The 25933-nt window shown below is 35.4% G+C and overlaps 2 protein-coding genes across 3 annotated transcripts; one reads left to right on the forward strand and one right to left on the reverse strand.

The window, feature by feature from the left end:
• Positions 1–274: 274 nt before the first annotated feature.
• Positions 275–17773, forward strand: LOC134745130 (sperm-associated antigen 6-like). 2 transcript variants are annotated; one of them, XM_063679097.1, is made up of 14 exons: positions 275–408; positions 715–819; positions 1731–1888; positions 4019–4065; positions 4268–4352; positions 5611–5745; positions 6214–6327; positions 7144–7317; positions 7663–7815; positions 8196–8348; positions 9150–9308; positions 16916–17061; positions 17407–17467; positions 17650–17773. In XM_063679097.1, the coding sequence occupies exons 1-14, from the start codon at positions 369–371 to the stop codon at positions 17719–17721; spliced, it is 1602 nt and encodes a 533-aa protein (XP_063535167.1). In that variant the 5' UTR covers positions 275–368; the 3' UTR covers positions 17722–17773. The 2 variants fall into 2 exon arrangements, with proteins under 2 accessions (XP_063535167.1, XP_063535168.1); XM_063679098.1 differs by having other exon boundaries at positions 1755–1888.
• LOC134745183 (DNA-directed RNA polymerase III subunit RPC7-like) lies at positions 9556–10339 on the reverse strand. Its single transcript, XM_063679172.1, has one exon. The coding sequence runs from the start codon at positions 10250–10252 to the stop codon at positions 9596–9598; it is 657 nt and encodes a 218-aa protein (XP_063535242.1). The 5' UTR covers positions 10253–10339; the 3' UTR covers positions 9556–9595.
• Positions 17774–25933: the final 8160 nt, after the last annotated feature.

Here is a 25933-nt window from a genome sequence, read left to right on the forward strand (position 1 = left end):
GATTGACAGGGCAAGCTATGCTGGCGCCATCTGCTAAATATTCCGACCGGCCAACCCCATTACTTAGTGGATAATCAGCAATAATTAGGCTCTTGTTTAGGTATGTGCATTATTGGGCCCCATACATTCCACGACTTCTCTTTCCGCACAGACTAATGAACTTTATTCAAAGGTTTTATGTTAAACTTTATGTAACCATGGACCTCACCATGGACTGGCCGATATTATAAAAACCTACAATGTTATTTGTCTAATGAGCGTTGTTTTGACAAATTACTATAAACTTCAAAGTATTTTGTATGCATACAAGATTTTATTAGCTGAATAATAAACATTTCTTTGTTTATATTAATAAAACCCTCATAATCATGAGTCACTCTATGAGCAGTCCAAAGAATATCCAATTAAGTAAGTACCACACAATTATCATTTCGTTTTGCACGCAAGATAAAAGGAAATGTTGTGAAACTGAATTTCATAACGTATCAGTTAACCTTTGGTATATGCTTAGAAGCAGATCTGCTCCATATATGTTCAACTTAAACATGAAGTTGTCTAGATTGCTATTTAAATAGAATTTTTTGACAGCGCTTACGAAAGTTTACGTACATTTTATAATATTGAACTACCTTTCCTAAGCACCAACTACCTAATTCTTACTTACTTACCTACCTACTTAGATATAAATATCTACTTGTCTTTTAACTATTTCAGTTTTCGAAACGTATCAAAAATCCAGAGTGGCGTTCGTGCAAGCCATGGCAGAACTGGCAACGAGGGCGACCAACGTTAAATGTTTGGAAAGCGTCGGGGTATTAGGTTTGTAGTTTTGTACTAACGTCATTAAATTTACGATTTTATTATGGTCGTATCCTTACCTCTAACAGGTAATTAGGTAGGTACGTGTAGTTGTATTTTTAGAGCAATTTCATCGATTTTGGTATCAGAAGATTCGGGTTCGAATATTGGCAGGATCGCCATGTAAGGTGTGGCGTCAATTGAGACTTGTTAGTGAAAAAAAGTATATTTATTGCACCAACTCACCAAGTTTACACCTAAAAGATACAGAAAAAAAATACCATTACTAAAAATCCTAAGAACTAAGAAATTAACTATAAATAAACCTGAACCTTAACTAACCTATAAAAACTAATGAATCCAATAACCCACCTCACCCCGCACCGCATCGCTCCCGGCGAAAATATGCCCCATCACGCTAGCCGCGTTGAATCGCGATGGACAACCTCTGCGCCAGGAACGATCCGGAGCGGGGGTCGAGCGAGACCTCACTCACTTGTTAGTTGAAAGTATGGTTTTATTGATCCTTAAATGAAATATATATACCTAGTCATATTGTGTGAAGATGTGTGTAGCGCATACTATAAGGTTTTATTCGTTGGTTTTGTTCGAATGTCGGCTAATTTCGCGGAAATAGACTGTGATATGATGGAAATTGGAATTACTTAAAGGTAATTTTTAGTAGAGCCCATAATACCTAACCATTTTATGTAACATTCTGTAACTGTGTCCACAACTCCACACTTTGCGCTGGCACACGTGACATTTTGCAGTTATTATTCGTTCGTAATTCTATCGTAACGACCTAATAATAGAATGAGGAACAAAATAGTTGTATGGATGGAAGAACTTTACTCCTGTCTAATGTGCGCTAGATTGAACTTTTAATTGTGGGGTTGCGCTATCCATATTAATTAGTTTCATGCCCAAAGAACTCCTACGGCCGCTGCTCTCAGACCCGTGCAGCACGGTGCGGCAATGCGCGGTGGTAGCAGCGGCGAGGCTGGCCGAACATGACGAGGGCGTGGCGCGGCAGCTACTCGCGACTGGCATGGCTACCATCGCGTTAGAAAACCTCAACAAGTACAACGTGAGTACTGCACACAGACGTACCCAGCACGGTGCGGCGGCGAGGCTGGCCGAACACGAAGAGGGCGTGGCGAGGCAGCTACTCGCGACTATTGACGATGTTGACGATGATTAACCATATAGCGGAAGCCGCTCGACCCCAATTTCAAAGGAATACCGCAAATCGATGTACAGGTTAGCCGTTTGGCACACACATACTAGAGGCCAAAACAAAATTTTTGACCCGCAGTTCCTAAAAAAATTTCGCTGCGGGGGGGTGGTAAAACATTATTTTTTTGTATGGAAAAAAAATATATCGAGTGTGGTATCATACGAAAGGGCTTTTTGAGGCGATTCTAAAAATATATCACATCATTACATTTCGGGTTTTTTTTTATTAAAAGAAAAAGAATTTTCGAAACATACCAAGTTTGGGCTCCTCCAGACACGATATGGCTGACTTTTTTTTGTACAATCTACCACAAATGATACGCGATATTGTCATGTCTAACCCCAAGAAAGCAATTTTGAAAATAATATCATTAGCATTTTTTTATTTTTTTTTTATTTTACAAAGTGACACAGTTCTACTTCAATACCTATTTCACGAGACTTATGGAACTATACTGCAGATACGGTACATATTAATCATAAAATGATACGTAATATCCATATATCCAACGGGAAATACCTCTTTAACCCTTTAACTGCGCCTTTTCATCAGTTGGTATAATTTGTTTTGTTTGATATCGAACCCCAAGAAAGCAATTTTGAAAATAATATCATTAACAATTTTTTTTTTAAATTTTTCAATTTTACAAAGTGACACAGTTCTACTTCAATACCTATTTCACTAGACTTATGGAACTGTACTGCAGATACGGTACATATTAATCATAAAATGATACGTAATATCCATATATCGAACGGGAAATACCTCTTTAACCCTTTAACTGCGCCTTCTCATCGGTTGGTATAGTTTGTTTTGTTTTTGACACAAAATATCAAGATTGTATCCTTCAGATACGATATATGTACCTTACTGATTTTTTTTGTACAATATACCATAAAAAATACGTAATATCTTGATATCTAACCCCAAGACAGCAATTTTGAAAATAATTTCTTTAAGATTTTTTTTTCAATATTTTTCATGTGTATAATTTTTCAATATTACAATATTGAGAAATAAAAATAAAAAAATCTAAATGAGATTATTTTCAAAATTGTTTTCTTGGGGTTAGATAATAAGATAAGATATTAGATAATAAGATGTATCATTTGTGGTATATTGTACAAAGAAAAATCGATAGGCTATATCGTATCTGATTATCTGAAGGATACAATCTTGATATTTTGTGTCAAAAACTAAACAAACTATACCAACTGATGAAAGGCGCAGTTAAAGGGTTAAAGAGGTATTTCCCGTTCGATATATGGATATTACGTATCATTTTATGATTAATATGTACCGTATCTGTAGTATAGTTCCATAAGTCTCGTGAAATAGGTATTGAAGTAGAACTGTGTCACTTTGTAAAATTAAAAAAAAAAAATGTTATGATATTATTTTCAAAATTGCTTTCTTGGAGTTAGACATGAGGATATCACGTATCATTTGTGGTATATTGTACAAAAAAAAACAGCCATATCGTGTCTGGAGGAGCCCAAACTTGGTATGTTTCGAAAATTCTTTTTGTTTTAATTAAAAAAAAATGCCCGAAATGTAATGATGTGATATATTTTTAGAATCGCCTCGAAAATCCCTTTCGTATGATACCACATACCATAGGTTTTGGAAAATTATTTTTTTTTCCATACAAAAAAAATAATGTTTTACCACTCCCCCCGCAGCGAAATTTTTTTAGGAACTGCGGGTCAAAAATTTTGTTTTGGCCTCTAGTATGTGTGCGCCAAACGGCTAACCTGTACATCGATTTGCGGTATTTTTATACGAACGGATTAGACTAATAGCATTGGGCACTTTTGACAATTATTGCGACCTTTAGAAGTACAAGGAATAATAACACATATATATATTGAGGAGTTGCTATGATGGGTTGGTTTGCTTCGAATATGAGCGACATTAATTTCCGCGGCTATTTTAATAATGATATTTAAATATATACAATACCTTTTCTTTTATCTGCAGGTATTTTACAAAAGATCTGCACTATACCTTATGCGGGCTGTTGCAAAGTAAGTACCTAACCATGCGCTGTAGTTTACTGTAGAATACATGTCATTATTTATATATCCTATCGCCTATTTAACTAATTTTGTCTTCATAAAATTTGTTGCTTTTTTGAAATTTTTTGTTTTTTTAATAGCAAGCCAGTTTATCGTTTTAGAAGTTTCTTTGTCTGCTTATATATTCGTGTTAATTAAATTTGTATTACAGGCACAACGAGGAACTTGCTTCTTCCGTTGTTCGACTCGGAGCTCTCGAGCACATCGTTTCGTGTCTTGATGATTTTGACACCCAGGTAACTCTTAAAATCTCATATACTTACCAAATTTAAAACATAAGTACTATATTGTTAACACAGTCTTATTAGTGTCACAACACAGTAATAAATATTTGGGGACAATCTTACACCGATCAACAAAGCCCCAAACTAAGCAAAGCTTGTACCATAGAGTAACTTATACTAGAGCGGTACTGTCATAGTAAATTTTGTAACCCCAGTAAATTCACTGCCATCTGTCGACACACTTTAAAACTAAAAATAAATATTTATAAAAATACGATAAATGTATTTAAATATGGATAAATGATTTTTTTTATTTGCATTAATTATTTTTATGATTTTGACCCATGTTCTTACACTGATATGCGTGAAAATTATAAATAACAAACGAAACCGTCAACGCCCTCTATACGAGTGTAGGCCAAAACTAGTTGCGCCCTCTGATCGAGAATCAAATTTTCGTGATTTTCGAGGCACGTTTTTTCCTTAGACTGTATCCATGTATTACGGAGTTATATCTATCTTTGCTTGTACCATGGATGCTCTAGCAATACCGTCTTTACCATAATTAATTAAAGGGCTCACAGGGCCCGTGCCCAGGGCCCCCATCCTCAGAGGGCCCCGAAGGACAGACAGTAACAGAATATTTGATTATAAATAGTAGAAAAATGTTAGTTTACTTAATTCGCTTTCTTTACTTTCCAAAAGGGCCCAGCATAGTTTAACCCTTAAATGCATAATGATGTATATATGCATCGTATATTTGATGGTCCGTGGCTCAATATGCAGCTATCCAAAATCACATTTATTACTTTTATACAGCATGACACATCTATTTCAATTTATTAAAAAGTTATACAAAAAATCATGCATTTAAGGGTTAAGACAGCCTTGCCGTGCTTGGCGACGATATACATACGAATATAGATAAATATATACTTAATATATAATATACACTACATAGAAAACACCCATGAGCCCATGACTCAGGAACAAATATCTGTCTTCATCACACAAATAAATGAACTTCCCGGGATTCGAACCCGGGATCATAAGTAAAGCATAAGTTAAAACTTCTGCCTGTTCCCCAAAGTTAAAAGCACTGCAGGGGACTACTTTGTACCTAATACAATAATACAAATGCTAAACTAAACACAACTTAAGTAATTAATTTTGGCCTTTTGACCTATCAAATTTGTATACATTTTTTACACAGCTTTCTTAACTTTCATGATAAGAAAAGACAAATTAAAACAAGCTAATATAATGACAGGTGAAAGAAAACGCGGCTTGGGCTTTGGGCTACATCGGCAAACACAATGAAGTTCTAGCGGGCATGGTGGCGGACGCGGGCACGCTCCCGCTCCTGGTGCTGGCCTTTCAGGAGCCGGAGATAAGTCTCAAACAGGTATTCAAAACTAAACTGTAATAGATGTCATATATTATATATAGTAGTGTGACTACTTAAAAAACATAAATAAAAATATTTAATAAAATAATTTGATTTGTTCCCAAAGTTGTTAATAAAACTAATTCAATAAACAAAAAACAACGGAAAATTGTTCGGGCCATTTGCCTGATGCAGCCATAGGGAAGGGATATTCGCACTCCGAGGCCAGATCCTTATTACTCATTTAACAAAAGCTCAACGGCGGATTATCCATTTTATGTAGAAGCTCTCTGTCGACTGCCGGTACGGATTACTTCGGATGCGAACATCCACAACTTCCCCGAGTCTCCGAGAGATCCTTAATTTTGCCCACTGGAGGGCAAAAGGCGACTTTTGGATTTAATTTTCTCACTGGTGCCCAACTGCAGGTATTAAACTATTAAAGATCTAGCTGCACCTAAATACGATTTAAATCCGATTTCGCAGATCACAGCAGGTGCCTTGGTAGATTTAGCGCAGCATAAACCCGAAGCGGTTGTGGACGCTGGGGCCATTTGTCACCTGGTGCGAGGATTGGAGAACCAGGACCCAAAGTTGAAAGTGTGTATTATTTGTTGTTTATTGTTCTGTTCTTTTACATACAAGCTATTACAAGGAAGGCATAATCATAGTAGAAGGTAGCTAGTCGCTGATGGATAATCGCCGTGCCTTAATTATCGCCAGCCTAATTCTAAACCTTTTTAGGGTTCCGTACCCAAAGGGTAAAAACGGAACCCTATTACTAAGACTCTGCTGTCCGTCTGTTCGTCTGTCCGTCTGTCACCAGGCTGTATCTCAGGAACCGTGATAGCTAGACAGTTGAAATTTTCACAGATGATATATTTCTGTTGCCGCTATAACAACAAATACTAAAAAGTACGGAACCCTCGGTGGGCGAGTCCGACTCGCACTTGGCCGGTTTTTTAATTTTTCTTCTAGTGCCTCATCAGCTAATAATAGTAGGCTGTCCGCATATTTATTTCTCCCAGTCTTTATATAGTGAAGCTGAAAAGTTCAATTTGACTCGCACTTGGCCGGTTTTTTAATTCTTCTTCTAGTGCCTCGTCAGCTAATAATAGTAGGCTGTCCGCATATTTATACCACGTCGGTGGCAATCAAGCATACGGCCCGCCTGATGGTAAGCAGTTACCTTAGCCTATGGACGCCTGCAACACCGGAGATTACACGCGCGTTGCCGACCCTAACACTCCCTCGTTGAGCTCCCGCATATTTATTTCTCCCAGTCTTTATATAGTAAAGCTGAAAAGTTCAATTTGGGTCTATTTCCCAGAACACGCAGACACGATTTCTTCCTTCAACTAACTAAAACCTCTCAAGTTAACTCAACTAATAACGGCCCGAAATTTTCCCGTTCAGCGCAGCACGTTATGCGCGCTTGGTGCGGTGGCAAGTGCGCGAGCCGAGCTAGCCGAGGCGGTGGTGGCCGGCGGCGCTTTACCACCTGCCCTTCTACACGCCGGCCACGACGCCGCGCCCGTGCGCCGCGCCGCCGCCTGCCTCATTCGGGACATCGTCAAGCAGTCCGTTGATGTAAGTTAAGAGGGTGGAAGCTGAAGCATAGTGTAGTGGCATCCTGCCGCCTGCGTGTTTGTGCATCATTAAACGTTATTAATTTCATGACCCGAAACCATTCGTTTTCGCTGAACATACACTACACGGGTTCAAATATGTATAGTATGAGCTATGTGAAGAAGTTGTTGGAAACCAGACCCAGCACACAAGTTCCTTTTCGTCATTTATCACTCGGAAAATAGTAATTAAGTACCAATATCCTATCCTGAACCATAGATGTGTTTCTTTTCCAGATACCTATCTTTTACCTATTCCGTAAAGTGATGCCAAATCACCCACTGACCTCATATTTTTCTCGAACAGTTAGCCCAGCTAGTGGTGAACACAGGCGGCTGCGGGCCACTAGTGGAGCTGCTGAACGAAAGCATGGGCGGCGTGCGAGTGCCGGCGTGCATGGCGCTCGGCTACATCGCCGGCCAGTCCGACCAGCTCGCTATGGCTGTCATCGAGGCCAAGGTCTGTATATTTCATAATCATAAATTATTCCTTTTCTCATCTTAGCACTTTCTCGTTTTCCTAAAGCACCACGGGGTGCGCTTTTGGTGCAATCGAATCTCAGGCACAGGTTTTTCAAATGCAACTGCCATCCAACCTTCCAACCCAGAGTGTAGTTGGCTTGTTCTGAGAAGGATGTGCTGCCGCCTGCCGACCAGTACTGTTATCTAAGGCTTGCTGAGTATCTGTTTCGGCTTAATTCCTTTAAGATTTCTCTCATTTATATTCAATTCAAGTAATAATTTTGGCTGCATACCAAAAAGCTAACGGCAATCATCATTTAATTACTTAGATAATTATCTACGTATTTTTTATACAACTGTAATTTTGAAATTTGGCAGGCTATCGCCGTATTAGTGACCATCCTTCAGAACACGGAGGGCGAGGACGCGGAGCTGTGCGCCGCGGCGTGGACGCTGGGACACATCGCGAAGCATTCGCCACAGCACAGCCTGGCCGTCGCTGTGGCTAACGCTCTACCTAGGCTGTTGCAGGTTCATTTAATATGTACTCTGGCAAACCAGTTTCAGTAAGTAGAAGCAGAAGTCGGCAGTCAGTAGAAAAAGGAGGCAAATTTGAAAAATGCAGGCACGAAAAATTGAAGTCCCATACAAATTTTGAATTGCGCGCCTCTTTCTACTGACAAAGTTGGCTCACCATAGAACACGGAGGGCGAAGATGTGGAGCTGAACGCTGCGGCGTGGACGCTGGGCCACATCGCGAAGCTCTTGCCCCAGCACAGTCTGGCCGTCGCCAAGGCCCAGGCTGTTGCAGGTTCACTTAATTTTGTAGTATTGGGGGCCTAGCCAAGAAGAGACCTGTCATACATCAACAAACGAAAATACAAAAAAGGAATTGGGATGACACATGCTAAGAAAAGTCATGTAATTTCAATTGTCATATTGGCTAGGGCCCTGAATTCAATCTTTACACAATAAGGGTCAAATCTAACAGCATTGAAATATTGTGGTTGTGGTTACACATGATTTATTTTTTCATAACATTTAACATTAATTAACTAATTTTTCTGTTTTCTGGTGAAATATTGTGGTAAGTATTTACACACGATTTATTTTTTCATACCATTTAACATTAATTAAATCAAAATGCTCACAGCATCAATTCACTTGTAAAAATTTTAACAAAAAATTACTTACAACTATATTTTCTGTTTTCTAGTGTAACACTGGCATTAGATCTGGTGATTGCATTGCTAGCATTTTTGTAATATGACGCTCTAGCAGCCCTTTCACCAGATCTAGACACTCAATTATGAGTAAATTATGTATTCACAGTTATACACAAATCCGAAGTCATCAGCCGAGGTGCATGCCAGGACCTCCTGTGCCCTAAAACAGGCTCTTCAATGCTGTCTGCATCGCCCTGCGCTGGAGCCTTTACTGCATGCTGCACCCGCTTGCATTCTCAAATATGTCCTTGCGCAATATGCTAAGGTACTACATTCACATGGTTTTTCATAGTTTCATTGGAAGATATCCAAGCAATGAAAGTACTATACAGTAGAAAAAGGTGCGAAATTCAAATTTTCTATGGGATGATATCCCTTCACGCCTAAAACTTTTCTACTGACAAGATTAGCTTGACCAACTATATATTACACCATGATCAAATAATATTCTTATGGTAAACATAGACTAAGTTTTAGAGGTTTTTAGATACCTAGAGGTTGTCGAAAAAAGCTATAATTACACCCAATGTCTAACTCACTGTACAGTTCACTTTAGTAAACAGGTCCATCATCCAGATTGTCATCTTCTTCATCATAATCTTCCCCATTGTCAAAGTAATTATTAGCATAGTCAGTCCCATCATCCAGTTCATCTTCTGGCTCCTGTTCTTCTTCCAAGTCATCATCATTCGCTTCAACCTTTTTCACAGTTTCTTCGCCTTCATTTGTTTCCATTTGTTCGTCATTTTCTTCTAGAGTTTCTTTTTTTTCTAGAGTTTGGAATCTCTTATTGATCTCCGAGGGATCGTCTAGCCGCCGTTTACGCGTCGACGCTCGGACTCGTCGCGCCTGCGGTCGGAGCTCCGTAGGCATATTGTTCCAAACACAATCTAAAACTTTACCTTGTTTAGCATCCATAGCGAGAAGCCTGTACTTGTCGGAGTACCTTTCCACGTCGTCAGTTCTTGTTTTCGGTTTTACATATGCGGGCGAGTCGTGCAGGAATCCTATGAATTGGTCCTTAACGATCAGCATGTAGTCGGTAGCAGCATCACATGCGAGAGGTAATGGTTTGGCTTCGAGTTTTGGAAATAGTGGAGGCGGCGCGAGGGTTGATGCGTTGTTCTCACCGCGCGCGATGCCTAATGCCTGCAGCTGCTCATGTGTTAGAGATAACGTACTACCACGACCGCGACCACGTCCTGCCATTGTTGTTTTATGACCAGTTTCAATTTTTAATACATATCTTTCTCCGGCACGTTGCTTTGTTGATAATGGTATTTGGTATCTGTAACTTTGACATTTTCATGACATTGACAGTTGACACTTCAGTAAAATTGTTTAAGACAACGTTTTTAACACCAAAACAGGGAGATCGAAACAATAAAGCCATGAAGATTTATAGACCTGTACCAATAACTTCTGAGGTTATAAGAATATTAATGTTGCTTATTTTTTATATATAGTTTCCAGACCATATACTAAACCTAAAAATAATATTTTGTGTCATCCTAGGTATTTGCTTAGGTAGAAATTTAGGTATTTCTTTTTTCAATCAGCATTCTGTAAAAAAAATATTCGAGACGAAATTCTTTGTTTCCCTGTAAAGGCAAAGTGGCTTCCGACGTACACACGCATTTTGTGTCATTTTCATCCACGGGTATAATGGCATTTAATAAATACCTAATATTGATCCTAAAACGCCTAAAAAAATATTAGAGTCGGTAAGTGAAGTGTTGTACTTTACAGAACATTGTTATATGTTATTCAAACAAATCTGTGTCAAATTCATCCACCGCTTTTATTTAAAAAAAAATTTTTTCTAATTAACACCCTGTATCTGCCACAAAAAAAAATTCATATTATTAAGTTTACGTCTACAATATTATAATACCACATTGAGACATCATTCATAATTTGGGTCATTTTGATCCACGGTTTTTTTACTATCTGGCAAAATAAAACTCAATTGAGCAAGAAGGGCGTGCGCGGGGAAGGGTACCTACGCGGGTGGGGTGCTTATTATACTTGCCGCAATATCAGCTGGCGACTGAGATCTTAATACTATCTCCTTTACCCTTGTTAAGACCAACCAAGAGACGGCATTATGAGCTGTCTCGCCACTTAGTTTTGCGATACAGTGTATTTATTTCATTCGGAGGCATAATTACATTGTCTTATCAATCTTACCGTAGTAGGTATATAAATATAATTAAAAATAAACTGTAGGCTGCACTCCTCATACTGACCAACATTTGTGACGTTCCTAATCAAAAGGTACCACTTTCTCTGACAGGTTATTTGTATAAAGATATAATCAAATTTCGTCTTTATGGTAAACGACAAAGTGGTACCTACCTTTTGATTGAGAATGTCACAACAGCGACTTAAAAATTACTTTTGTTTCGATTTTTAGTAGACTTTTTAAGTTTATTTTAAGACGCAATTTATTGTGATTTTTGTTATGTTTAAGCGTGGCAAGCAACATTAATTACATTGATGATGATGTTCATTAAATACAATATTTTTTCATACTATACTGAACTGTCACCCTATACATGAGAATGAACAGCGCCCTCTTGACAATGATCATATATTACTGGTCAGGCTTTAATATGTGTCATAATTTAGTAGTCCCCTTTGTGGATTCTAAGTTTCCGAGTTACAGCAGTTTAGTGAAAGCGTTTTTTTTTTAAATATAAATTAAGGGTTGAATAAAGAGGAAAGAAAATTTGATTATTTTTGCGCTACGACGCACGGTTTAGGAGATACAGCCCTATAAAGTTTTTTTTATTGTTTTTTTCTTTTTTACATTGTGTTTTTTGTATATTACTTTGGGGTTTCATAAAGGGGAACGAAAATTTAATTATATTTGCGCTACGACGCATGGTTTAGGAGATCAAGCCCTATAAAAAAAAAAAAACTTTTTTTTTGCTTTTTTTTTGTATAAATTAATGGTTACATAAAGGGGACCGAAAAGTTGATTATTTTTGCGCTACGACGCACGGTTTAGGAGATACAGCCCTATATAGATTTTTTTCTTTTTCTTTTTTACGTTTCTAAATCTTAATTAAGGGCTTCTTAAGGGGAACGAAAATTTGATTATTTTTCGCTACCATGCACGGTTTAGGAGATACATCCCTAAAGTTTTTTTTGTTGTTTTTTTTTCTTTTTTTTGTCATTGCGTTTTTTGTTAATACTTTGGGGTTTCATAAAAGGGAACGAAAATTTTATTATTTTTGCGCTACGACGCACGGTTTAGGAGATACAGCCCTAAAATGATTTTTTTCTCTTTTTCTTTTTTGCGTTTTTAAATCTTAATTAGGGGCTTCTTAAAGGGGAACGGATATTGATTATTTTTGCGCTACGATGCACGGTTTAGGAGATACAGCCCTATAAAGTTTTTTTGTTATTATTTTTTTCTTTCTTTTTCTTGTGTTTTTGTATATTATTTTGGGGCTTCATAAAGGGGAACGAAAATTTTATTATTTTTGCGCTACGACGCATGGTTTAGGAGATACAGCCCTATAAAGATTTTTTTTTAAATTTTGCGTTTTTTTAAATATAAATTATGGGTTGCATAAAGGGGAACGAAAATTTTATTGTTTTTGCGGTACCACGCACGGTTTAGGAGATACAGCTCTATAAAGTTTTTTTTCCTGGTTTTTTTTTGTTTTTTTTTTTAAGTATTAATTACGGGTTTCTTAAAGGGGTTTTTTAAATTATTTTTGCGATACGACGCATGGTTTAAGAGATACAGCCCTATAAAGATTTTTTTATTGTTTTTTTTTCTTTTTTACATTGTGTTTTTTGTATATTACTTTGGGGTTTCATAAAGGGGAACGAAAATTTTATTATTTTTGCGGTACCACGCACGGTTTAGGAGATACAGCTCTATAAAGTTTTTTTTCCTGGTTTTTTTTTGTTTTTTTTTTAAGTATTAATTACGGGTTTCTTAAAGGGGTTTTTTAAATTATTTTTGCGCTACGACGCATGGTTTAAGAGATACAGCCCTATAATGTTTTTTTTTTTAATTTTGCGTTTTTTTTAAATATAAATTATGGGTTGCATAAAGGGTAAAGAAAATTTTATTATTTTTGCGCTACGACGCATGGTTTAGGAGATACAGCCCTATAAAGATTTTTTTTTAAATTTTGCGTTTTTTTTTAAATATAAATTATGGGTTGCATAAAGGGGAACGAAAATTTTATTGTTTTTGCGGTACCACGCACGGTTTAGGAGATACAGCTCTATAAAGTTTTTTTTCCTGTTTTTTTTTTGTTTCTTTTAAGTATTAATTACGGGTTTCTTAAAGGGTTTTTTTTAATTATTTTTGCGCTACGACACATGGTTTAAGAGACCCCCTAATGGCCCTATAATGATTTTTTTTTAAATTTTGCGTTTTTTTTTTAAATATAAATTATGGGTTGCATAAAGGGGAACGAAAATTTTATTATTTTTGCGCCACCACGCACGGTTTAGGAGATATTATATCTATATATATATAGCTATAATAGCTCTATAAAGTTTTTTTTCCTGGTTTTTTTTTTAAGTTTTAATTAAGGGTTTCTTAAAGGGGAACGAAAATTTGATTATTTTTATGCTACGATGCACGGTTTAGGAGATGCAGCCCTATAAAGATTTTTTTTGTTTTTTTTTTTCATTGTGTTTTTTGTATATTATTTTGGGGTTCCGTAAAGGGGAACGAAAATTTTGTTCTTTTTGCGCTACCACGCACGGTTTAGGAGATATAGCTCTATAAAGATTTTTTCCTGTTTTTTTTTGTTTTTTTTTTTAAGTATTAATTAAGGGATCCTTAAAGGGGAACGAAAAATTGATTATTTTTGCGCTACGATGCACGATTTAGGATATGCAGCCCTATAAAGATTTTTTTTTGTTTTTTTTTCATTGTGTTTTTTGTATATTAGTTTGGGGTTCCACAAAGGGGAACGAAATTTTGATTATTTTTGCGCTATGACGATTTAGGAGATACAGCCCTATAAAGTTTTTTTTGTTTTTTTTTTCATTGTGTTTTTTGTATATTACTTTGGGGTTCCGTAAAGGGGAACGAAAATTTTATTATTTTTGCGCTACGACGCACGGTTTAGGAGATACAGCCCTAAAATGATTTTTTTTCCACTTTTTCTTTTTTGCGTTTTTCAATCTTAATTAGGGGTTTCTTAAAGGGATTTTTTAAATTATTTTTGCGCTACGATGCACGGTGTAGGAGATACAGCCCTATAAAGTTTTTTTGTTATTTTTTTCTTTTTTTTTCATTGTGTTTTTAGTATATTACTTTGGGGCTTCATAAAGGGGAACGAAATTTTTATTATTTTTGCGCCACCACGCACGGTTTAGGAGATATTATATCTATATATATATATAGCTATAATAGCTCTATAAAGTTTTTTTCCTGGTTTTTTTAAAAGTTTTAATTAAGGGTTTCTTAAGGGGAACGAAAATTTGATTATTTTTGTGCTACGATGCACGGTTTAGGAGATGCAGCCCTATAAAGATTTTTTCCTCTTTTTTTTCTTTTTTGCGTTTTTAAATCTTAATTAGGGGCTTCTTAAAGGGGAGCGAAAATTTGATTATTTTTGCGCTACGATGCACGATATAGGAGATACAGCTAATACAGCCCTATAAAGATTTTGTTTCTTTTTTTTTTCATTGTATTTTTCATGTATTTTTGGGTTACATAAAGGGGAACGAAAATTTTATTATTTTTGCGCTACGACGCATGGTTTAGGAGATACAGTCCTATATATTTTTTTACAATGCATGTGCTCGAAAAGTGCGTTTCCTACGGAGCCATATCGTGCGGAAAGTACTGCTTTTCCGCACTAGTGCTTTATGTTTTCAATTTTTTTTTACAGTACATATGGTGCTACTTTCTCGCACTAGTGCGGAAAAGAGCACTTACCGTGCATATGTCGAAAGTTTAAAGGGCCATATGTACTGTAAAACGTACGATACACGTGCGAATAGGTAATTCGCAACTCGTGTCGATTTAAAACACTCCTTTTAATAATTAAACTTATTTGCCATGACATGTTTTTTTATTTACTCGCACAATGCATAGTAAAACATTGTATGATACACGTGCGTAAAGATGATTCCGCACTTGTTGCATAAATAGCATTTTTTTTTATCAAAGAATGAAAGAAAGTCACGGTATTAATAACCAAATTTTACTTTAGTGGTACCAAAGATAGATATAACTCCGTAATAGATGGATACAGTCTAAGGAAAAAACGTGCCTCGAAAATCACGAAAATTTGATTCTCGATCAGATGGTGCCACTAGTTTTGGCCTACACTCGTATAGAGGGCGTTGACTGTTTCGTTTGTTATTTATAATTTTAACGCATACCAGTGGAAGAACATGGGTCAAAATCATATAAAAATAATTATTGCAAATAAAAAAATCATTTATCCATACATTTTATCGTATTTTTATAAATATTTATTTTTAGTTTTAAAGTGTGTCGACAGATGGCAGTGAATTTACTGGGGTTACAAAATTTACTATGACAGTACCGCTCTATTATAAGTTACTCTATGGTGGTACCTTTTCCCTATCACTGTCACAAATGTATGTGGCGTTCACGTAAACGCGATATTTTTAAGATTTCCCTGCGCAATGTTGCCAGCTCGCTCGCAAATCAAACATGTACTTACAGTTCTTTTGCATAATGGTGACATTGTACAATATCTATGAGTTTTAAATAGGTAAAAGATAATTCGACGCATTCTTTGCTTGCTTGTTGTTGTGTTGTTTGCGTAACTTCTTTGAATAAGTTGCGTTAATTTGGCGCACAGGCGAAGTAAACATGCGTTGCGTACGGCAAGGTCACGCTGCGGCCCCACCCTGCACGGCCTCCGTTGCCCATTCAGACCGCCCGCTAGCTTCGTTTGAACGCAAATAATATTTTTGTAATATTTGTTTATGCAGTGGATGCAAGTGACACAAATTCATACATCTTATTTATCCCGCATTTCAAATTAATAAGATGTAAACTCTAATATCTTTAATGTTCTTTTGTAACGGTGACAGCCTGTTACAACAAAATCATCAAATATCTTATGAAGCTATGCCTTAATAAGACACAAAATCATGTAATGGACCTATTTAAACGATTAAATTCGACCTAAGTAATTTTTTTTTAACTCTAATTTTTTTTTGTGTCATTTAGAATATTATGACATAGTATCAGATTGCAGTGGACGTAATTGACACAAACTATGTTTTCACACTAAAAACACTATCCTAAATGCAACACAGTTACATGTTTTCTCTCGAATATTTTTTTCTCCAAGATAATTCAAAATAAAAAATAATTACCACAAAATAACAAATTACTAGAAAAGCAAATTATATATATGACACAAAACAAAATGTAAGATTTACATCTTAACAAAGTATTCATAAGCGAAAACAGAATTGACTTTAATATTTTTATAACCTAGGGGTCAAAATATAGCCAGCGGTACAGGTCTATTAAGATTAGATCCTAAGTATAGTTGGTCAAACAAATTTGTCACTCAGTAACAACCAGGAAAATTATACTCATCCCTTTCTTTTGGGTGCTAGTACTAGTGTAAGACAAAGATAGTATGATTTTCTCTGTCTATGTTTGAAATGAGACAGTCCTTTGACATGTAAAACTATGTTTTATAAAGAAATAAATGAATATGTTTGACAAACTATATGCATGTAATATTACTATGCCCTCACAGGGTCCATGCGGAACTACCCAGACTTTGTAATAGGTACCTATAATACCATGGTTGCAATAAATAAATATGAAAATGCGAAGCTTAAAACATAATTGTTTCTCCGTTTCATTTTTGAGAATTTATTTCTTTCTAGATATTGCCGAACGACGCAAGAGCAAGGAGACTTTTTGTAACAACTGGTGCATTGAAGAGAATACAAGAGATAGATACAGTTCCAGGGACATCCCTAAAAGAATACATTAACATTATAAATAGTTGCTTCCCTGAAGAAATAGTCAGGTAAGCTGAAGGCCTGCCGCGTACATCGAAACTTCGTTATCTGCCTCTCTATTACTAATATAACTATTCCATATCCGAGTGATAGAGAGGCAGATAACGAATTTTCAGGGTTGGTTGACCACAGATTAGAATGGTCCCTGTCCCTGCTGTCTTGGAACTAAACTATACTCTGGCAAATTACCCACTTTGTAGAAAAAGGTGTGAAATTCAAATTTTGATTTGAATTTCCATTCCATAGAAAATGAATTTCGGCGCCTTTTTCTACTGACAAAGTGATTGCAGCGCCATCTGCGTTAAGCTTTACGTGTTTATCCTCATTGTATTGTAACATTATTTTATTTTCAGATATTATACACCAGGATTCTCAGATTCATTACTTGACAGAGTAGAAGCATTTACGCCTCAGGTAATTTATAACACATTTCTCTAATAAAAGTTTGTGGCTCGCAAGCGAATGTAGACCGGACTTATCTTGGCATGGACTATAACTATAACGTAGTGGTTAAATTCTATAGATTCTACAAGTCAAGTGCGGGTTGGGGATCTCACATCACATACTCCACTTACAAGAATTATTATTTATTCCAGATACCTGAACTATTTACAGACAGAGTTCCGAGTGATTGCCAGAGTGAACTAACAGTAGAAAATGCAAATTAAACAGTATTCATTGATCAACGTTACATTTTATTTAATAAAAGTTATATTAATTCTTTATTGCGTTTGTTTTTCCCATGGTCCAAACGAGTTTTTGAACTCTAACGGTCCTTCCTCCTATATTCGATTCTTCCATTGCCATCGATTGTCCGTAGACATTGTACCTGTTGAATGTAAAATGAATGATGGAGGTGTAGGCTACATACAGCAAGGTCAATTATAGGTGGTGTTAGTTATCTCTACCTAATTTTGAATAGGTAGTTTTTATTAGCATTATTATTTTGGGGAACCCAACTTCAATAGGTGCAGAACCCACGTAGCGGCGTGGCACCGCTCCGCCGCGCGGCACGGCGGCGGCGCGGCGCGGCGGGAACCTTGTATGACAGTGTAGGTAAACCGCCTAGTCTGCGCCCACGACGCCGCGCCATGGTGCGATGCCGTGGGCCCGGTCCAGGCGGCTTACCTACACCGCGATACAAAACTTCGCGCCGCGCCACCGTCGTGCCGCGCGGCACAGCGGTGCCAGTCCGCTATGTGGATTCTGCGACATCGTTTGATCACACCTACTAAATGCAGTAGTCACAGACGAAGCACTTACTCGACTCCACCCAAGATGTTTAGAATCGTAATTCCACTAGTTTCAGCTTCTATGCGATCTGGACGTCGCCGGCTAAAGTTTATCTTTAAGTTCTGGAGAGCTTCCTCCAAATTTGTAGCCACAGTCGCAGGTAAAGCCTAAAAATAATAGTACCTATCACATTACCTATTCGGAAATAGTAGATTGTTAACCAAGGGATGAAATGATGCCTCACCCGAAGTTAAACACTTACTTTTCATTTTAGAATACGGGGAAAGTAAAATACATGTTTTTTTCAAAACGACTACTTAAGTATAATTTTTTTATAGCATTTCTTGAGGGTACTTTCAATTAACCATTTAGGTAAAAGTATCGTTATTTATGGAATGGGGAGTGAAATATCAGGTTGGAAATTGTATAACAAATCCATTAAAAATCAATTCAATTATTGCTTATCGAAAAAAAAATGAAAAAAAATCGTACTTGGAAAGTAAAATGCTGAAACGTATAACTTTCTGCACACTTTTTAGAACAGCAATGACCCTCATTCAGAGCATGAGAAATAAAAAGAATATACTTAATACTGCAGTTTCTTAAAATAATTATGTGTGTTTTCGTAAATATTGCAATCTTATCTTTAAATGTTTTTCGCTAGGGGTTATTTGTCTTCACATAGTAAAGTCTCCGATTGCAAGTCCTAAGGAAAAAAAAAACATGGCCGTAGGTCTATTAGGTACTTAAATTACCTTGTGTTTGGTTTCCTCGCATTCGGTATGAAAAAAAGTGTGAACGGGGTGAACTGTAAGACCATTACCGTCTCGGACTATTGGCGCTCGAACGCAGTTAGCAAACTACCTCGACAAAAATAAGTGCCGTATTTCTTCCCTGCTAGGAGGGATCAAAGTGGCACTTTTCTGTTCTAGGACACTATTTTGTTTCTTTTTTGCATAGTATATTTTTTAGCTTAAATAATGCTTTGAAACATAATTTTCTCATCATAGGTAATGTGAAAAGCAGTATGTGTGACTTGGTAGCAAAATTATTTCCACCTCTGGCGACTATTTTAGAATTTCTCGCTACGCTCGGGATTCAATTATAGAATCCTTCGCTTTGCTCAATATATAATTTTGATCCCTTGTGACACAATCAACTATTGTTTTACAAGGGGGTACAGTTGTTGTTTAACGCCTTCGTATCGTATTATATAGTATTGTACTAGAGCAAGTAAATTTCAAAATTAAACGACGAGCAGTGTACTATGTCTAAATTAACAGTAACTATACGTTACTGTCTGCAACATAAATATGCGACGCACGCAACTTAACAGAACAGCGAGTGGTTCGAAAAGTGGAATCTAAGTAATGGCATACCTACAGAATTAGATTGCAGATGACAGTCAAGCTCGCATTAATAAACTTACACCTTACAGGTAATGTTTTACTCCTACCTTCACTATGCAAGTTGTGTCACTTTCTACATTTGTAGCACTTTCAATAACCTGCACAAAATGCATGTTATTTGTTTCCGTTCAAACTGCCTACTGGCTATCTGTAATCATAGGTCCTACTGCAGTTTTGTGCCTTATCAAGCACTTTGCGGATGTTTGCGGCATTTTCAAAAAGATAACTACATTTATGCGTTACTCATTTATTTTAATAGGTCAATATATTTACAACAAATAATAACCATAATAAGTGAAATAATTTGGTTTTCTTTTCATCTTCAGTATAAGTACCTGAAAAACAGAAAAAAATGTTTAGCAAAATTAAAATATATGGTAAGTAAAATAGTACTATCAGTACTGTGGAATTGTCAGAAATTTATTATCTTCAAAGATATCAAGATATATGCTTGTCTATGGTTGTTCATCATTTAGGCTGCATCCTATTCTTAATCTACATTAACGATCTGGCAAAAATAATAAATACCGAATATACAAAATGTTTCCTATATGCCGATGATATATCTATAGTATTCTCTTGTTCAAACAGTAACAATCTAACTCATAAGTTAAATAATATTTTTGATACCGTAATTCAATGGCTCAGCGATCATAATCTACAACTAAACCTAAAAAAGACAAATTTAATTCAATTTCGACCCCATCAACGAACCCCATTAAATTTTGATTTCACTTACCTAGATACCCAAATTCAACCAATAAAGCACTGCAATCTCCTCGGCATAGTCATTGACGAGAATATCAATTGGAAAATGCATATAGATAAAATTAGCTTGAAAATATCATGCTTTGCTTATGCCCTCAGAAATATTAAAAAAACCACAGGGTTAAAAACGGCTCTTAGTGCTTATCATGCATTTACCCAGACATGGCTCCAATACGGGATCAATTTGTGGGGTAATAGCACAAATAGTGCAGATTTATTCATATTACAAAAAAGGTGTATTAGAATATTAAGTAATATAAAAAACCAAGAAAGCTGCCGACCGTACTTTAAAAAATTTAATATTTTAACTCTACCATCCCTCTATATATTAGAAACATGTAAATTTGTAAGAAAACATCCTGACCTATATTTAAAAGCTAAAGATCGTCATAATACTTGTACCTTAAATTTAAGACACCAAAATAAAATAGCCCTTCCCGCCAGTAACTTACAAATAAGTAATAAGAGCCCCTGTAATATGTCAATAAGAATTTTCAATAGTCTCCCAAAGGAAATAGCGGGAGAGCAAAAATATGATAAATTTGTTAACTGCTTGAAAAATTATTTAACGAGTAATTGTTTTTATTCTATACAAGAATATTTTGATTGTAATAAATACCATAAATAGACATATAAGTAATACATAGCTTAGATAGGTATAACTTTTGTGTAATGTTATCTCTGTGTTTAATTTACATATGTATTAGTTTAGAGTAGATAGATAAAATTGCAATACCCTTACAGGGTGTCATGTTGTGATACATTATCGATTAAGAACATCTGTAATTTTACCAATGTGAAAGCAATAAACATATTATATATATTATTATATTATATTATATACATACACTAGGTACCTTAATATATGGGCAATAAGTTCGTGTATACATATTTTTGGCAATTTGTCCGTATCGATATTTTTAAACATGACTGTACTAGAGATCACCAGTATGCCTTAGGCAATGATAAGCACATTAATACAAATTCAAAAAGTAAGTAAAACAGAAATAGAGATGTGAAGCTGAAATAATAAGATTGTAATTTAATATTATACAAATTAGGAATTTATTATGTATTGATTTTGACATGTTTGTGTACTAAATAAATGTTCCATTTAGGAGACTTTGTTTACCTGAAAGTATATATTTCTCGTTCCTTGGCTGTGGTAGTCTATAAATTACCTGTAACCAAAAATAAGTGATTAGCCACAAGTTTGTTTTTATGTTACCTTACATGTATATCCATGTGCTTTCAGATATTACCATACCATATTTTCCCCACGTTTTCGTGAGCCAGGGATAACTAAGCAGTTCATCATAATATACATAGCATTATTTTTTTAACGTCTGTCTACGACGCCCAAATTCGTCACGCGTTTCGGGTCCGCGGCCGCATTGATTTATAAACACAAGTGCTTTTTTTAGAAGGTAATCTCTTATGCTCATGTGATTGATCACTCCAGGGTGAAGTTTAAATTCGAAAAGAGAAAAAATCTTTTTAAATTACCCCATACTGTTAAGTCATGATGACAGGAATATTACCTTGTATCTTTCCAAAAGCTTGATTAGACTTTGCCACCTTCAGACCTGAGAACAAAGCAACACAATTATTAATACAGGTTCATATACATATCATTTGCAACTCATGTGTGTCATTTCAGATGTTACCATACCATATTTTCCCCACGGGATTGTGAGCCAGGGATAACTAAGTAGTTCATCATTTTGAACATTATATAGGCGAGATTTAACTCATATATACGCTCAGAACTCGTTTTTGATCTTAACTCCTTGAGATTACAGGCTCTCGTCCTTAAGTCGATAAGTAGGAGCAGGAGCGATTTTTTCAGTGGGTCAGAAACGACGTATGAGTAAAATATCAATTTTACGCTGTTAAATAATTACCTTTGAATTATCAAGTTTGCGAGGGACGTGTATTGATGTCCAAGCTTCATTCAGCACCTTAAAAATGAAGTGGGTTAATCTAGTATTCTAATAAAAATGTCTCGTACATTCGTTTGAGTGTCTATCAGATGTTACCATACCATATTATCCCCACGGTTTTGTGAGCCAGGGATAACTAAGTAGTTCATCACATGGTTAACTTTAAAACATTAAGAACAAATTGCTATGAATGTTGACCTTCCCAATCTCAAGTATTTACATTTTAAATCAAACCATTCCATCAATAAAAATAATTTTGAGAAAGATAAAAACTGACCTAATAGTTCTAATATTAAATCGTTGCACCATACCGTCGATCTGAAAAGAAATACTTATTAAAAAAAGTGTTTCTATACAAAGATATTTTTTGTACTTTAGTTAAATATTTTATCAGTAATAAATGTTCGTCAATAAAATTCCGATATATGCTTGTAAATACCATCATGTAAATATTTTATTAAGAGTATCTTGATTGATTTAATATTTTAACAAGATTTTTTTTAAGAAATCATACCTTTTCCAATAGTTGTTCCAATGGGCGTTTTCAAATGTGCCAAATCGTGTATATTTCTGAAAAAAAAAAAAAAATTACAACTAGTTATTATGATGGTTGGTACACCAATTAAAACTATTGTTTTTTCAATAATCAGGTAAGATCAATCATCAAACTACAGCTAGGGGCGATACGTAAAGTCATCACGGTAAGAATATGTTACAATACTAAGGGTTGAGATGCTAATGTTCTGTACGAGGAGACATTTAAGGCCTGTGCACACCGGCTGCGTGTGCGCAGACGTGCACGCGCGTTGTAATATACAGATCCTAGTAAGACGGCACACGTGTGCGGGCGCGGCTTAAACATTTTAGCGCACGCGCAGCCAGTGTGCTCTGGCCTTCATCTTCAAATTGGCTGCTTCAGTTTCTCATGTACTGTAAATTATTCATATACTTTTTCTCTGGTAAACTTACCATTAGATTCATTCCTCTTCGACATAGATCACGGTAAGTAGGCAGTAGTGATACTGATACCAGTATACCGTGCAGCGTACCATCCTGTAAACAAGAGATTAGAATTTTGAGTTTCATGTATTACATTTTATGTTTCAACAAGTTTTTTTTTAATATCAGGAAAGATCAATCATCAAACTACAGCTAGGGGCGATACAAATAGTCATCACAATATTAGTGCAAATTTATTATATTTTAAATTAATATAATTTTTTAACATACCTCATTTTCCTGTTGCATAAGCTGGTGGTCATCTATACTAGCCCACCCTGTAAGTAATAGATTACATTGAGCTACATATACATAATCATATTAAAATATTTTTGATTTTTTTTGGTAATCAGAACAGATCAATCATCAAAATAGCAGCTAGGGGCGATACAAATAGTCATCATAGTAAAAAAATATATCTTATTCAAAGTATTTTACTTATCGATTTTTTTTAAACTAACCTCAATATTATTTGGTTTCAAAATCCACTCATTTATTGGTCTTCATTCTTCGGTCTATTTGAGGTAACTCTGAAAATATAAAATTGTTCTATTAGTATAGCTTCATTCAGTTTCAAAATGTGATTTCAAATTATTTGGATAATTATCAGAATAGATCAATCATCAAACTACAGCTAGGGGCGATACATATAGTCATCACAGTACATTTTTTGAAATAACATTAGTTTTTATTTTAATTTGTAACCAATTATTATTTAATTTATTTATTAAACTTACCATTTATCTTTTTTTCAGTATCATTCCATTCAATCCTTCAAGAAGTCCTTGCCTGTAAAGAAACAAATAAAAATGAATAATGATGAAATTCCCCGAACAAATTGATTTAATGATCTTTAACTATCAGAACAATCGATCATCAAACATCAGTTAGGGGCGATACATAAGTCATCACATAATTATAAAAAATAAACACAAAATAAAATGATTGATGAGCTCACCTTAAAAATAATCGAGGCATATCTATTTTCAATAAAATCTGTTGTTCAATTTGATTCCTGTAAATAAAATCAAATCTTTAAAATTCAGATTATTCAATTGCAATCAATATTTAAAAAATATATTATCAGGAATTATCAATCATCAACAATCAGACAGGGGCGATACATATAGTCATCATTTGTAAAACAAAATTAAGCTACTGTACCAAACTTGTGGTAGTCTGTAGAGGCAGTATTTTTGTAACATACTTGAATATAGAACAACTTGTTACATACAAGTTTGTATTTTAATGATATCAACCCGTAAAAAAATATTATAACTTACCAAAAAGAGGTATATCCTCTGGTTTGTTCTCATGAACAAATTCAATCTGTAACAATATAATACTGTAATTAAAGTTTCAAGAATAATATAATTCATTCTGAGAATATGAGTATAAGAATAGTTGTCACACTCAACCCTTGGTTGTGTGGCCATCAGACCACACAACTTACACGGAGTGTGATAATGTTCCTGACCAGAGTCACACATGACAGTAGTTCTGTTCACACATCGGCTTTGGCAGGGTCTCACATTTGACAGACAGAGAACCTAACGAAGAGAGCAAATCTGTATAGTGTGTATTGAGCAATAAAGTTAAAATATATTTTTTGTGTTTTACTAGTTGTTAATTATTTCATATTCAAGTCGAAATATTATGGCAAAACACCAGCTCCTTTATTAGTCTGTTAAAAATGTAGCCGAGTTCACCTGCAATAAAATTTGGGTAATAAAAGAAACTTACCAAATAGGTCTTTTAGTTTATCCTCATGTACAAATTTGGAGATCCTGTAACAATAGAATACTATTACTAAATGTGAAATAATAATATTAATGTAAATTTGTCAGAACTAGAATAGTTGTCACATTCAACCCTTGGTTATGTGGCCATGAGATCACACAACTTACACGGAGTGTGATAATGTTCCTGACCAGAGTCACGCGCGACAGTAGTTCTGTTCACACATCGGCTTTGGCAGGGTCAAGTATACATCTTCATGATTAGCATTGGCTACAGCAAAAATACTTGAAATGGACCATATGTGTACATATGTTTCGATTTTCGTGAGCTACACAGAGTACCACCTAGCATGGAAATTGATAGGCAAAGTAGCACAGTCTTATAAGCATGAGTTGCCTATTGTTGTATAGCTCACATTTAGTTATATCCCTAATGAAGGATAATAGGAATGCATCATCATCATAATTAAATGCTGGTGACATACTATTAGTGGACTGACAGATATTCAAAGATTTGAAAATATCCGATTTTTTGTCCATTTTGACTACATAACCTTAAAAAGTAAATGTATAGTTACCTATACATATTTAAAATGTGGATTGTATTCAGCCTGGACACAGGAACCATATTCACCTCTCTTAGCCAATTTCACATGTGGTAACTGAAATGAACAGATTAAGTGTTATCCATGGACTTAAGCCGCACACAATAAAACAAAATAAGAAGATTTATCAGTGAGGTGGTAAGTTTGAAATCATACAATGTTCATACGAACGAGACTATAAATT

This window comes from Cydia strobilella, chromosome 11 (genome assembly GCF_947568885.1).
Source record: "Cydia strobilella chromosome 11, ilCydStro3.1, whole genome shotgun sequence".
Classification (NCBI taxonomy): Eukaryota; Metazoa; Arthropoda; class Insecta; order Lepidoptera; family Tortricidae; genus Cydia; species Cydia strobilella.